Source organism: Aythya ferina, assembly GCF_964211825.1.
Source record: "Aythya ferina genome assembly, chromosome: 2".
NCBI classification, from domain to species: Eukaryota; Metazoa; Chordata; class Aves; order Anseriformes; family Anatidae; genus Aythya; species Aythya ferina.
In genome coordinates, this window is record NC_140297.1 from 125,174,256 (window position 1) to 125,190,560 (window position 16,305).

At 35.1% G+C, this 16,305-nt stretch overlaps 1 protein-coding gene across 15 annotated transcripts in view; it reads left to right on the forward strand.

Moving 5' to 3' along the window:
* Positions 1-16,305, forward strand: part of CSPP1 (centrosome and spindle pole associated protein 1) — a 57,741-nt gene that overhangs the window by 28,035 nt on the left and 13,401 nt on the right. For 12 of the 15 annotated variants that reach the window (XM_084510234.1, XM_084510226.1, XM_084510222.1 and 9 more), the window contains 11 exons: positions 594-712; positions 1,694-1,772; positions 2,108-2,228; positions 4,059-4,206; positions 7,290-7,442; positions 9,228-9,340; positions 10,539-10,688; positions 11,839-11,994; positions 12,794-12,898; positions 14,156-14,222; positions 15,580-15,700. In XM_084510234.1, coding sequence (XP_084366360.1) covers positions 594-712; positions 1,694-1,772; positions 2,108-2,228; positions 4,059-4,206; positions 7,290-7,442; positions 9,228-9,340; positions 10,539-10,688; positions 11,839-11,994; positions 12,794-12,898; positions 14,156-14,222; positions 15,580-15,700 — 1,332 coding nt within the window. The remainder of the gene's footprint in view (positions 1-593; positions 713-1,693; positions 1,773-2,107; positions 2,229-4,058; positions 4,207-7,289; positions 7,443-9,227; positions 9,341-10,538; positions 10,689-11,838; positions 11,995-12,793; positions 12,899-14,155; positions 14,223-15,579; positions 15,701-16,305) is intronic. The other 3 variants (XM_084510223.1, XM_084510228.1, XM_084510230.1) reach the window with 2 other exon arrangements.

Consider the following 16,305-nt stretch of genomic DNA (forward strand, 5'->3'; position numbering starts at 1 on the left):
TGTTTGTGTAGAAGAGTTTTACTGTAGAAATAATGTCTATACCTAGGACTTTAAACTGTGTTGTGAGGGTGCTTGGGCACGTGCCCAGCAGTGTTTGTATTGCTAGGTGGTTGCTCTGGCATGAGTTTGGACCATACAAGTTTGAGGTCTCCCAGGGCTAAGGTCGGGAATTCAGGGAATTCCCCTCGATGTTGTGGCTGAGACTAAACTGTTTTGAGCTTTAGCCATGTGGCTGAAGCTGTGCTGTGCCACTTGCCCTCTAATCAGAGACCAATCCTTGTCTTGTTTTATTTACTGTTACAGATGTAACCCGTTAAGTGTCATCAACTGAACTAGTTAAAGAAGGTGTCCTTGTTTTATGCTCTTTAGAACTCTGGAATAGTGTGGGTTCATGTACAACTACCTAAAGGAAGGTTAACACCTTATTGAGGTTTATCATGTCTCATTCCTGCATGGCACTAACGTTAAAGAGGTCTTGGACTGAGCTACATCTAGAATTTTTCCATAGTGATTTTTTTTCTTTTTTTCTTTTTCTTTGAATGATCTTTTTTCAGTTGTACAACAAAACAGAAATTGTTCCTTTTTTCTTTAAGGCTTGCACCTATGCCACCACCTCCACCACCAGTTTTGACAGACAACTATAGAACGCCTTATGATGATGCTTATTACTTTTATGGGGCTAGAAATCCTTTGGATCCCAATCTTGCATATTGTAAGTTGATGATTTCAGGGGAATTGGTTGTTAGCGATTCAGATGACTGCTTTTAATCTGTTTAAATGATGAATAATATAAACTAGTAACAACTATGTATACGGAGTTCAAAGTTGTGTATTGGTACCTTTACAGAAAACTTAAAATGCAGGACAAAGAAACCTTGCAACAATAATTTTTTTATGGATTTATGTGAATGAGATTTGCATCAGTTGGTGATATTAAAGAATGCTAGAGAAATAAAAGCAAAAGTTTTTTTCTTGTTCTGCCCTCCCACCTCCTGTAAGATTTTTGAAGTTCCAAAGAAAAGGTAAAATAGGAGCTGTAATCTTTAATTCACAGAAGCTTTTTTTAGCTTTGTTATCAATGCAACTTTCAGCATAAAATGGCTTACACTTCAGAGTATTAAACAAATTAGTACTTAAAATTGACATACAGGATCAATTTGACCTCAAGGTTGTTATCACAGAGCAAGATTTCAAAGCATGGAATTGTTTTAGAGATGCATCCCATATTATCTTGAACATAAGCAGTAGTAGGTACAGTAATTTCAAGCCTTGCTGTGGCAGAATGCTGTCATTCCTATTTCACTATGAGTACAAGTGTCAAATACACTGTAGTGTATGGTGTAGTGTGGTTCTCCTCACAGTACAGGATGCATTTTGGAAAGCATGCGGTCAAAAGCTGTTAAATTAGTTACTTTTTGTTAGTTCATTGTAAATTATGCTAATGAAGACACTTGTAAATTTACAAATTTAAGGGGTTTAGCTGATTTTAAAAGTAAGAAATGGAGTTGTACCTTTACATTGTTTTTCTTGCTTTAGGGGCATTAAGCTTTAGTTGTGTTTGATGTAGAAGTTCAAAGTCCTTGTGGTAATCATGCAGCTGGTCTGAGCACTGAGAGACATGCTTTTAAGTAATAGCAAATGCTTATTTTTAAGCATCCAAAACTTAAAATAGTATTTTATTTTTATTGTGCAGATGGTACAGGTATGATGGGAATGCAACCCACACCTAATCTGGATCCTCCATTAGTTCAAGCCCCAGTAGAGCAATCTCTGTAAGTATTAAGTGTATTCATATTCTTGTATTTGTATCTGTATTGTTGTATTTGTCTGTATTGGTATGCTTCTCATGTTGGGAGTATTTTGCTAATGAGGTGCCTTTGTATTAAAGCACGTTAAAGACAACTCTTCAAAATTCTAATTAAGAAGTCTTATCTAAACAGTAATTCAGTGATCTCCTCTGTTTTGTATAGATTTATGAAAATGTTTCAGACTATAAACTGTCAGGCTATGGAAAACAAGATGTTACATATTTCAGGCAGGGATTTTTTTTCCTTTTGAACCTGTGATGTTTTCATGATGTTTTCACATGTGTGGTTTTCTAATTTAGAAGTAACATTGGACAGAGGAATACAGGAGACAGACAAAGAAGCAGAGGAGTTTTTTCTGAAGAAAAATCAAAGCCTTCCAAAGAGGCAACATTATCTTATCAACAAGAATTGCAACAGCAGGTACTGTGTTATAAAGCTTCTGATATTTTCTTGTTGTTAACGATATAGTGGTTGTAACTGTAATATGGTTTCATTTCATATTCATTCCATACATATGCATTTAATTTACAAGTAAAAATGTTTCTTAACCCTTCCTTCCTTCATTATTTACTTTCTTCTGGTCCTCTGACCTTTCTTTAGTTCATTTTAGATACTCAGTTGAACAGCAATCTCTTCAAACTTATTGTCTCTTCAAGAGGCAGAGAAAATGCAAAGCCTAGGAGCAAACACATTACTCCCACAGATCAAATTATATAAAATTATTTTCATAAACATAAGAAGGTGTAGCTTAAATGCAATGAATTGTTTTGCTCTGGTATTTTCATTGAAAGATTGCTTTCAAGCGTTATTGCTTTAATAATTAAGAGCACTCTAATTTCAATAAGTTCTTCATGATTATTTGGTTACTAATTCAAATGCCTTGGTTTTAGTGAGTTTGTATGTGATGTCTCATCTCTTTTCAACTTCCTTTTTGATAGACTAGACAAATTTGAGTTCCATGTCTTCCAGTAGACATCCTAGTCCTCTGCTCATTTTAGTGGCATTTTGTTGCTGCACCTACATTTATAAAATGTATTTGACCATGATAAGGACACATTTCAGAAGAGATTTTGCTAGAACCCAGTTCAGTGGCACTAACGTTTTCCTATCTGATTCATTATGCTTTTCTTCAGTTGAGGCAAATAATTGCTATAAAAGTGTTATAGTTAAATTATGATTGTTTGTAGGGATACTGCCAGCCTCTACTGACAGTAGAGGCTGCCAGTCAAGGCCAAATTAAGAATAAAATAAACATTTAGGAATAGTGTTTGATACTGCACTTGTTCTTAGGCTTCTCTGAAGGTATTTTCTCACTATAGTATTAAGAAATAAATTCTATTTTGCCATGTGAGGGACGGCACAGCTTGATGTAAAGTTCTAATAAACCTGGCACAATACACCTTTTCAAAGCTATTATGCTGCTTCTCGTTGTAAGTGAACAAAATGTTCAGAACCATTTTTTTCCCCTATAGGCAAACCTGACTTACCATTTTTGGAAACAGTCTCCAGGACTAGACAGGTCTTTGTTTTGCCTCGCTGCATCTCTTCTGAAATTGTCTGACTATGAGATAAAAGGAAACATTTATTGCACAGAAGGAACAAACTTAAGAAAATACGTTAACATATTTCAGCAACAGAAATAGCAGCTAATGTTTCAAAAGCTTTGAATGGAAGTTTGACTTTTTTTTTTAACAGCTGTTCATGTTATAAATGCTGTATGAAGTAAGGAGATCTAGTTACATACATTTAACCTGTTGAAAAAAAGAAGGAACAAACCATATGAGCAGTTAAACATTCTGTATTGCTGCACAAAAAATATTTCATGAATAGTTACAGAACTGTATCACATTCTCTTAAAACATTTATGGGTAAAAGTATTTATCCCATCTCTAATCTAAGTTTAGGCTAAACAAAATCAGGTTGAGAGAATCAGGTGCCGTAATGCCGTGGAGCTTTGCCTGTTTAAATTTCAGGCAGTACAGCCTTCTGTACTGCAAGATCCAAGGATATGGAACTTTTGATCTACTGAAAGTGTCAGACGTGAATATTTGGAAGTCTTATAATGTGTATCTCTGTACGTTTTGACACCAGTGTTCAGTGCTCTGTCTGCAGTAAAGGCAATGAAATGTTTGTGATTTACTAGATACAGATGGGATAACAATAGCACTCAGCTTGTTCTGTTAACATGTTGTTAAAATTATACTTCATGTGATATTTTTATGCAACTGACTTGGGACTGCTTCTTCTTAGATAAGAGAGAGAGAGGAAAGACGTAGACAAGAGAGAGAAGAGAAGGAACGCTATGAAGCCAAGTTAGAAGCAGAAATGAGGAATTACAATCCCTGGGGAAAAGGTGGAGGTGGCGCTCCTCTCAGAGATGCAAAAGGAAATCTGATAAGTATGTTTGCCAAAATTATATGTTGTCTTTTAAAGATTTTTTTTCTTGCTCCTGTAAAAGCTCTATTCAGATATGTTTCCTTGTTTTATAACACTGATAGCACTTTATTGACAAATAGAAATACTTGTTTTAAGCATATGTACTCTGGGAATATTTAAGTAATTATTTTGGTTTCAGAAGAATCAGTCACAGGGCACAATTTAAAAAAAAAAAAAAGAAGCAACAACAACAACAAACAAAAACAGGAAACAGGATAATGTCAACTATAAACAAAGTAAAAATGCAATAGTAAAAGGAGAGGGAAGAAAAGAAGCTGTTAGAATCATCTGCAATGCAAATATGCTGAAGACTGTTGTGAAGACATTTATGTAAACATTTTCCAGGAACAGTTTGTTTTTTTTTATGTTATTAGTTTAGAATCACTGCTAGTCTTAGAAAGTTCTACTTGTGACATGGAAAATGGAAACATATTTGAATAAATATATAAAGCTAAATGGAATATTTAAATCTCCCCAAGTAACACTGCTGGCAAATGAGTGTTTAAGTAGCAGTCAGTCAGCAGTAATGTTTTTAAGCTTTATTTCTTTCCAAGTGCTGTTTTATAGAAGATGGGAGTAGTGAGCTGGGAGATAGATAAACAACTTGCCCAGATTATAGCTATCTCTCCAGTAATTTGGAGGTAGATGTAAGATTAAAACTCAAATTCCTGATTGTGGGTCCTGGATTTGGGCCCTGTAGTATGCAAAGCTTTCTCGATTTGAAGATGTACAGTTTAGGTGCTGTAGTGGACCCCATGGCAGTATTTTTTGTATAAATAAAAATAGTACTCTGTAGGCACAATTAGATTTATATCTCTCAAAATAAAACTATTAACATTAAATTCCCTTAAGTGCCACAGATTCTGTTTTGTTGAACACTCGCTCCCACACAGTCTACAGAACAGCTTTGGAAATCCTCTTAATGGTGGCTGCTTCTTTTCAGCTGAGTGAAGGGTATTTGCATGTTCACATTTGATCATGTGGCTTTAGGACCTATCCTGCATCTCACTAGCCAAGTATTTATCTCTTGTTGGCCTGTGATAGCTCTTTTCTTTCCTTCAGCGTCTTGTCGTGAATACGGCTCTACTGCCTCTTTAACAGATTTGTTTGAGATGGATTTGTTTAAGACTTAGCATGATATATGGGACTGAATGTAGGCTTCCTGTGAGAGGATTTTAATGCCATGTTAATTCTTCATCAGATAAAACCTGATCTGAGTGTTATGGATTCAATCTCCTTCATGATTCAATGGTTTATTCAAGAGGTAACAGTGGTTAGAACACACTGAAACCATAAGCCAAATGGACTTGAAACTTTTTGCTCCACCTCTTCCCACCTCCAGAAATTTAAATGTTTCCAATTAATCTGCAAAATAAGAGAATTCTTAATGAATTACCCAGAGGAATTTAAACGGGGTCTACGAGACGAGCATTTCTCATGCCTGTTCAGGGGTATAGTATCAGTTGGTTTCCTTCTGTGGAAAGCTGAATAGGTTAGTAGAAGCAGTAGTAGTCCAAAACAAATAAATGTAGCAACTTTTAAAGGCAGTGAGACTTCAAGCTTTATAACTGTTGATTTCTAGTGTTTCTAGCGTTCTAGGTTTTTAAAATGTTCTCTGGTAATAAATTATAAGAATTTTCAATGCATGGAACACTTACTGGATAACAGTTTATATATAACATGTGTATATTTATATATAATTAGTGTCTGTTTTATGATACCTTAGTGGCATGTGGTTAAATTCACAGAGTAGTTTAAAAGTCTGAGGGTAAAATTCAAAGGCTATGTGTTTAAAAAATAATAATAATAAAAAAAATTGTGCCCAAATAGTAAGTTTAGAAGCTTATGTTTATCCCCGGAGCAGATAGAAGTGATGACACTGTCAATCGATAAGCAACGCATTTGAGTGTCTGTCTTCTTTCTCTGTGTGTTATGATAGTGTGAGTAGAGTGGGGCAGAGGAAAAGATGGGTAACTTATATTAGCCTGAAGTGTGTATATGCCTCTTGAGAAACTTATCTCTGTTTGTAAATAAAGAACCAAGAGAAAGAAGTTTCTTAACCTGTTTTCCTGAATTACATACATAAAGCTATTTTTCCCACCCTACTTTAGCAACTTGATGGATAAGCTGTAAGTCAAATGTCATCAAACACAACGTGCTGTTTCTCCCAGGTCTCTATTTCATGCAGTGTGACTTGTCTTTTATCTTCCCCAAAAGGGCTTTTGAGACTCCGATGCAAAAGCTGCTTTACAGAGAGAGATGTAGTTTAAAGGTTTTGGAATCTGTGTTTAAATGACTACAGTAATTCATGTTTATCATAAACACTGTTTAAAAAGATAATTCAAAAACTGCATATTGGTCTTTTTCTGTTTGTTTCTTTTTTTTTTTTTTAATTGGCCTTTTGAGTGTAGCATAATGAATATTTCAAGGTGAAATTAACATCTTTGATCAGGATTTTTATGGTACGATTTTGATGTAAATTTTGATGGAAAAGTGTTTTAAAAAACTATTGGATGACGTTGTTTTGCTTACGTAGAGACATCTACACCTGGACGGAATACATGAAGACCAAAATACACCTTTATGGTTTACTGTGGTTATTGCCCGTAACAGATATCAAATGCAGTAGAGAGTCAGTACTTAAATGCCAATACTAACCTGAAAAGTATTTTACAGCTCTAAGGAAATAGAAATGGGTGGTTTCTAAATACATACTTGTCAACACAGACTTGTCAGACTTTTTTGTCTTTGAGCTCTTTGTCTTCCCATTTCATAGCTTTTGTTGGGGTGGAGGTTTGCTGTGAAGAATCATTCCTGGTAAAAGAAAGCCAACAAAATAAATACTTCAATCAATGAATCCCTGACAACTGATATTTAACCTATAGCATATATATTCTTGCCTTTGCTTAAATTATTTGTTCCTGTAGTTGCTGTGACCACAAATGGTGGAGCTGCTGAAGCAGACCTGTATTTTGGGGAATCTGTGGTGAACATGCCTTTTATGAGAACAAAATGCTATAAACAGTTATTTCCCCTTTCCTTTAGCTGACTTGACTATGATGCACAAGCAAAATGAAGATGCGTATCATAATCCAGAGGCGAGACTATACGAAGATAAAAGGGCTATTGTATCTGTTGACCTAAGTTTGGCCTCCCCAAGACCTGAGAACGCAGAAGCATCTACAAATAAAATAGCAGGTTTTTAAGAACACTATTACAGCTCTAATTACTTATAGGTCTTAGTGATCAAACTCCTCTAGTTTCTTTACTCTTCCCTTGTCCTATAATAGACGTAGTGCCTTCCACCACTGAAGTCAACTATCATGATTCTTTTGCAAACTTCTCTGTTGCTATCATTTGTGTGCACTGAAAAATGTACTTTCTTATCTGTATCATCAATAACAATAATATTTTAGTACTTGACAGTTAGGATTAGTACATTAGTTTTCTGGGTTCAATTTTATCTAATCAAATCTTGATACGTATTTATTTTACTTTCAAATGATACAGTGAAATAAAACTGTACAGTAGGAGGAAAAGACGGAATAAGAGGATGGAGGAAGGTCTGCAGGTGGATGAGGTTGTAGGTTAAGATGAAACAGGTACGCTATGGTGGTTAACAAGTTCCAAAAGGTTACAGGTAAATTAGGTACGCGTGCAGCCCTGTGCGCTGCCTCCAAGTTTTAGGGATTTTGTTTTATTTCCTACTAAAAACTAATGCATCTTTTTTCTCTCTTCTTATGTTTTGTGAGATATCTAAGTGAGAGCTCTTGGGTACCAGGCCTGTCCCCAACCTGGGATGGACGAGAGTCAGGATCTGTCGTGATGCCCTTAAAATAGCCTATATGCTGTATTTCTTTCTCCTGTGCAAATGGTTTCACTTCTTTGTAAAGAATTACATGATCATTGGAACAGTGTGCTTACTTGGTTCTGCAAGCTCATGCTTTTAAGGCTAGGCTGTTGCAGTAAGCCTGTGCACTTGTATGGGAATAAGTGGATATATTATTTCTGCTTTCATCTCACTTAGGTGGTAAGGCATTGTGTAGGGAAAGGTAAGGGTGGAGCATGAGAACAGCTAGCAGCTGTGTTCATCTCAGCTCAGTGGAGCTATGGTGTTTGCACACCCCTGAGGCACTATCCCTTGGAGTAGACTTGGTAAGAATGAGGAACATATTGTGTCAGGTGAAATGTTAACGCAACTTCTTCTTTTACTTCTTTCTCCTCTACTTCCTGTAGAGATCCTGTCCTGCAGAGGCTGTTCTGATTGTTATCCGAGTTAATCACCTTTTGTAGCACTTTTGGGACTATAAGGTTATGACACATTCTTACCTCAGGGAGAGTAACTTGGCAACTGGTCCCCAGTGATGTTGTTTCCAGTACAGTGGAGGAAGTTGCAGAGATGGAAGAGACCTGACACTTCAAACTTCAGAGTATAGAAGGTGCCTTATAATGGCAAAGTTCAATATTCTGAGTGCTCAGAAGTCTATCTGCCAGATTTTGGCCCTGTTTTTTTTGTAGCATCCATTGCTATTTTACCTTATATTCCGTGTCTAAAGATTGAATAAACCTAAAGAGCAGCACTATGTGTGTTAAGTCAGAGTAAAGGCAAGCAATGAAGTTATGAAATGTAAAATCTTAGCTATTCTAATTAATTTAAATGTGGCATTTTTTAAGAGATATATTCTACTGTGCAATCCGCAGTTTAATGTCTTGCTTTATGATATCCTGTAATCTTTTGTAGATGTTGTTTTGTAAAAAGACATCTGGCTTAGACATTGTTAATTGAGCAGTTAAAATGTTCTAGGCAGACAATGTGAAAACTGTTAATCACAGCTATTGTTTTCAGCTAAAGCCTTGAATTATGACTGTCATAAACTACCTTGTGAAAGAAGTGTTTCAGATTCCTGCTTCTTCAACTCTGCCTTGCTGTCTTAAATTTGCTTTGATTTTTATCTGGAAACTTTTTTTTTTCTCCCTTCTTAGGTTTTACATTTGCACAGACCTCTCCTTTTGCTCGGGGTAATGTGTTCAGCGAACCCCTATCTCCACAACAACTTAAGCGACAAGAGTCATACAAGAACTTCCTTCGTCTACAGGTGAATATGTACACCAGTTGTCATCTTAAATAGTAATAATAATAAAAAGAGGGGTTACGGGCAAAGTAAGTCATCAGATTCTGCTAACCAAAGACTTCCAGGCATAGCCGATTCTGTACAGAGGATGTGTGCTGAGAGCTGTTTGCTATTGAGTCTCTTTGGTTTTGCCTTACATGTAACAAATACCTATAAAAATGATGCTCTTAATAGTTGGCTTCACTAACTTAGATCATCATTTTTCCTTAATATGACTCTCTAAATATAGTTTGGAGCTCTCAAACTTTGCATACAGTGGAAGTTTACGTCCATAAATATATAAAGAAAAACATTTGCCCTTAGATGTCAGCGCGCTACAAATGCATGTTTGTCAGAGTGAAATAGTGATCACTGAGACAATAATGAAGTGAGATTGTTGTTCTACCAGTTCCTGTCTTCTGTCCATAAAACATTGCATATACTTCCATGGTATGAAAATTAAATATTAATTTAATTAAATGTCAATATCAAGGAAATCCTAGATAATTTAAGAGTAGAAATGTCATACAGTAGTTTGGTATGAATCTCCTTATAAAGAAAAGATTGAGTCCTTTTCCATGTACAGTGCTGCCAAAAAGAATAAAGAATAGGCAGACCTTTAGCTTCAGTAAGTCAGTACTGTGTCTATAAATATAATTGTGGAAATGAAAAAGATTATTGCAGTGTCTTTTTTTTGCTTGTTTGTTTGGGTTTCCTGTCTTCCATTATTTATTCCATTAAAAATGTGTTATTCTGGCATATCCAGAGAAGAGTAAGTGTTAAGGAATGTTCAGGTTTTACTTTCACTTAAAATCACTGTCCCTGAGGGTGTGCAAGGAAGGGATGGACCTGGTGCTTAGGGACATGGTTGACATTGTTAATAGGGAGATGGTTGGACCAGGTGATCTTGGAGGTCTTTTCCAACCTTAATGATTCTATGATTCTATTGTGGTTACAGTATATAAGAAAGAAAATGACCAAAAAGAAATGATAGAATATTGTCTCATTTAAAATGAATTTTGTAACTGAGTTGTAAGACTGGCTTTAGAATTCTTTCAGTTGATCCTTACAGCCTTTGATTGCACAAATAGGGGTTCCAAATTCTGTAGAAAATCATGGTGGTAAACATTGTTTATCAGATTTTTGCTGTCTATTGACAGTTGAATACTTCTTTATTTTCTAGATTGAAGAGAAGAGGCGTAGGGAAGAAGCAGAGCGAGAAAAACTTAGAATAGAAGAAGAAAAAGAAGAAAAACGACTGGCTGAACAGAGAATGAGAATTCAAAAAGCATATGAAGATGAACAAGAAGAGAAAAGAAGGAAAGAGGAGGAGGTGTAATATTTTGATCCCTTTTTTTTCACCCTAAAGTAACCCTTTGTAATATTTGCCCTCTAGATTAAGGAGGTAAACTGAGAAGTGTACTGTGAAATTCTTTGTTTTTAAAATGGTCTGTTAGCCAGAGGAGAGGTGGAAAATCGTCAGTATTAACAAGCATATTCTTCACTCTTTATGGTATGCTACCAACTTGAAATACTGTTAAGTCTTTTAAGGAAAATTGCAGTTTTGTAATTGACAGTGGTGATCTCCTATTTAAAGGAGATTGTTAATGAGGCCCATAAAAAGCATTATCAAATCAATGAATTAAAAACAAATGCTTCTTTCATTAGTCCCTTACATCTAGCTCTCAAGCAATTATTTGCATTCTTAATGTAGCTTATTTCAGAAAGAATTATTTTTTTGAATTGACCAGGATGTATCTTTGAGATAACAATACCACTTGTTTTGGAAGAATGCCAAGGAAGTGTAATGAGTGCTTTTCATGGAGGTAAACTTGTGATTTAATTCTAACTGAAAAGCTTTATTTATCAGGTTTGGAAAAAGGGAAATAATTTGCATAATTCAGAATTGCATAAATAACTATAAGACAAGGACAATGTCATCAGAGTTGGAAAAAATCTTTGATTACCACGCGTAGTTTTGAAAGATCAGTTCAGGACATAGGACTTCAGAAATTCTAAGACAGAAATTCTAGATTCTTTTCTCTAGTATGTGCAATTTAGTTGGATGAGTTTTCTGGATAAGTAGAGCAGGACTAGCATAGTGTAGGAAGCTGACTGGTATCATTTTCACAGACACAAGACTAAAACTGTGAGTGGATGATAACTTTTCTCTGTGGGCACTACTATTTTATAGCACATGTTTTGGAAACGACTCCTATGGTTTAGCTTCAGCTGGGGACACAAACTGGTGTTTGTTGAAGTTATTAGAAATTCTGTTATATGTTCGCTAGGCCGGGACTGCAGATGTTTAATATTTGCATAACATGGTTTTTAATTTGAATGTTTGAAGTCAGCTTAATGAAATACGCTTTTCATTTCATGCTAACCACTTTGATGTGTAGCTTTAACTTCTCAAAGACAAACAAAGCAAAACTTTAAAAATGTTGAGTCTTTCTAATGTACTAATAATGTTTCTATTACAGCGAAGATTGAAAAATAAAGAAATAATTCGATTAGATGAAGAGAGACAAAAAGAGGCAGAAAAAAGAAGAAAAGAAAAAGAAGAAAAGCAAGATGAACAACTTAGATTATATCTTGAGAAGGAAAAATTAGCAAAGATGGAAGAGGAAAAAAAGATGGTATGCTTCAGTTACTTTCTAAGATACAAATATTTTTCCTAACTTTTAAAATGACTGTTTTAATGAGAGAGAATGATTTCTTAGACCTCTGCCAGAATCGCTCCCCTGTTAGTCTCCCCAGCTACAGTATACTTAGCACACATGGAGAACAGCTGATTGAAAAACCAGACATACTACAGTGGAATGTTATCTTGCTGATCAAGTTTACATTAAAAATACAGTAAAACCATATACATATGAGTAAGCTGCACTACATATTTGATTTTTAAATCTGCTGTGAAGTTCTGTGGCCTGTTTTTGTTGAGGCCCAAACGCAAAAAGTTACATAATTTAGAAGACTAGATGGGACTGCTCATTATCAACAATGATGCTCTTTGTAATTTAATTATTTTCCCTTGACCTGAATGACGTACAAGTCCATCAGAGAAGTTTGACAGACAAAATCTGTGTAAAGTACAGAACTGTTTCTCTTTTATACATAATGTTTCTCTTAAATGGACAAATACAATGGAAGTAACTAGAGGAAAAAAAGAAGTATAACTTAATCATAGATGAATGAAAAAAATGCATCACAAAAAAATAGTACTTTTTTTTCTAGGGAGTAAATGAAATCTCATGAAATAATTTTTGCAATCATTTTATGAGGTTAAAAATTGAAAGCAAATTAAATACAAATTTATTTCAACACATAAATAAATCCTTTTCCTGTCAAATGAAACATATTAACAAAACCATTCCTGTCCATAATAGTTTTTTAGAATCTATAAGAATGTATTTTATCTTACTTTTCTACTTGCAGTTCTCAAGGCAGCCATCTCCCATCATTCCTGCTCTTCAGAACAAATCAGTAAGAAAAGAAGAGAGGATTCCATCTGCTGAAAGCCACGTATCTTACTATACACAAGTATGATTTTTCTAGTCAACATACACTTATTTGTGTAAGACAGTGAAGTGTGTGAAATCCTACCAGGTTTTACCTGTTTGCAGCTTGTTCACTGGAATGACTAGAGACAGTGTTTACTATTAGCCAGTCTTATACCTGTGAAGTGTAATGTTCAATTTTATTCAAAATGTAAGAATTTTTTCGGGATGTCTGATTTTATTTTTTGCATGTGTGCACGTTTTCTGTAGAGATGACCACCTCATTTTTTGAGGAGATGCTCTGTTCAGCTTACCAAGGGTCTAACAATCCTTGCTATCCAGCCAATGGAATTGATTGCCTTGCTCTGTGCTGGTGTGGCCTCACCTCAATTACTGTGTGCACTTTTGGGTGCTACAATATAAGAAGGACATAAAACTATAATAGAGCTGCCAAAAGAGGGCAGCAAAGACGGTGATGGGCTTAGGGGGGCAGTTACTGAGGTACCTTGGGTTGTTCAGCCCAGAGCAGAGCAGGAACTGAGAAGATAACTTAGCTCAGGCATGAAGTTTAATCTTGATTTCTAGCTGTGCACATTATTTTCTATTTCTGAAGATACAAAAAGATTATAAATCCTAATACAATTTGCCTTTCTTTTTCTTTTGCATCATAAATGAGTTACAATAGTGGTCCCAAGTCCACTAGTTTCTTTCACTTTATTTAATCTTTCATGTGACTTTTTTTTTTTTTTTTTTTTTTTTTTTTACTTCTTCCTGTGAGGAGTAGAGTAGAATAAATAATTATGATATTTGAATATCAGGCTACACTTCTGACTTTTGATTGAAAACTCTTTTTTAGTAAATGTACGCATGAACTGGGCTAAACGTTTTTAAAATGATTATGTCTGGACATGATACAGTGCAATTTCAGAAAATGTTTTAAGTCTTCTTATTTAAAACTGTTATTTTCCCAATATGTTACGAAAGTTCTGGAAGAAAGTTGGTTTATTTGTATGTCCTTGCAGCACTTAGTATAGCTGTGTCCAGATCTCTGAGTAGTGTCTTGTTAGTATTATCATAATGACTTGATTTATACTTTTAAAGTTCAGATTTAAAAAACAAAAACAAACAAACAAAAACAAACACAAAATAACCCTACATATTAACAACCTGTTAGGTTACTATTCTTTCTTCTAGTAACAGTGATAGTTAATATGAATTGAACATTTTGTTTCCTTATTTTATGTCTGTTATAGTTGCTTACTTTGACACATTAACATTTCATATTTATTATGGTCACTAGGATCCTCCACCTCCAAGGGCTCCTTCTCCACCTGTCCCTGCTAGAAGAAACCAGTTGCGTGCACTTGGTAGGTATTGCCTTTATTGCAAGTTCACTTTCTATTACAGTTGAATTGGTCTCAGTTACAATTCTCATTTCTTTCCCTCAAAGGAATTCTTAGGAAGTTTTTATATATAACTGTATATTTATTATATGACTTCATCAGGAAATATTTTTTCTGTTTAAAAACAAAACAAACACTCTTTGATAATGGAGTAGTGATCGTGGTAAGTGCTGGAATCTTTCAGTGACAGCTGTGGTGACTGGTTTTGTGACAGAACATTGCAGAATGGGAGAGTTTTGTATTGGCTGAGTAGTGGATTAGACTAGCAATCTGTAGAGTATTTCATTCCTGATTTTTAAATTCTTATTTCCTTCGTTTATCTGCCTAATTCCTCTTTGCTTTCACTGGTAGTTTTAAAATTTAGACATGCAGGGAGGATCCTCTTTGCTCTCTCTTGATATGTTAGTTGTATTGGGAAGTAGTGTGTAGAAAGCAGTAATTTTTCTTCGGATACTTTTACAAGTATAAAGCTAAAAACCACATGGAATATAACAATGAGTGTTGTCCTACAGATGCAGTCAGCACCTGGGTCCATTATGGGGAGGATATGGCTCTTCCACTGTACAGAAGCAAAATGGGTTCCCAATACAACTTTTGGAAATTGAGTGACAGACCATCTGTCATGAGAGAAATTAAGAAATATGAATTAACACGTGTTGGAGTATTTAAGCTAATAAAACTTGCTTTCCTACTAGGTTCTGGATGTAGGCTAGAAAATGGTCACCAAGATTATTTAGTGTGTTATTTTGAAAACCAAGGGATTTGTAGAACTTTTAACTTTTGAAGGAATGCTGTCCTGACTGCAAACAGACAGCTTAGACACAAAGTAGGCTTAAAAAGTCAGCATGAACACACACTAAAAGTAGGTGTTGAAGTCAGAACTTTTTAACAGTTAAGAGACTGCACTAGGCAGATCGATCTCTCTCTCTTTTAAACTATCCAGCGGGAGTCAGGAAACAGAAATGGGTTTTATGTGCTGATAACCACCTCAACTCCTGTCTTCTGTCTCTAAGGACTGTACATTTGCTAATAGCAAAATAAGGTTATTTACTGGCAAAACCACTTGCCTCCTAGCTTTTCCTGTTTGAAATACAGTAAAACATTTCTATTGAAGTTGGGATGCTTTCTGCTGTTGTGGTGATCTGGTCCTTCTGCTGTCTTAAAATTCAAGCTCTGCCCTAATTTCTAGTTTACAAAATTATTGTGTTTATATAATCCTTGTTTCAATTAACATTTTATCAGATTTTTTTTCACCTCACACTTCTGAGGTAGGTGGAAAAGTGTCTCTAGCACTTTTTAAATTATTGGTGTTAAATTCCAGAGGAAAGAAAGAATGTGATAAATGAGTTATCAGAGATGAGGAAACAGCTCCGTAGCGAAGAGAGGCGGCTGCAGGAACAGTTGCTAAATGTGGCTAGTGATGATGATATACCGATTACGCGGTAAGAATTTCATCTTAATTTTTAAAAGTTAGCTTTTGCACAGTAACTCAAAGCTACTGTGTATTGGTAGCTAGTATTAGTTGGCTAATATACACGAGTGAAATGAAAACATAAGGGCATACATAAACTTGTATAGAAAATTCTCTTCATTTTTCTAACGTATGTGGTTGGTTGGTTGTTTTTTCCAAGAATCTTTCTAAATTTTAGTGTAAGACTGGCTGTACGGCTGTACTGGTAACACTGGAAGTTATAGTAGTCTTAGAGAATGTTCCAAAAACAGATGTCAAACGTAGAATTTTATTGCATTACCTTTCTTCCTATAGCTTGTATCTGGAGTCATATTCCTATGACTTGTATCTGGAGACTGTATTACCTGATGAATAGTACACTGCTGTGGAAGTACTTATTTCCTTACAGAAAATCCTGCCTCTTTGATTTAAAACTTTTTGGTTTGCTTCCAAAATGTATTAGGTAATCATACCAATTAGTTGGAAAAGACTCATCATATCAGCAGTATTAATTCCATTCCATAAAGAGGATTTTTTTTGTTCGTTTCAAGTAGATTATTCCTTCTTATAATGCAATATATAGTGTTGTTATTTTCA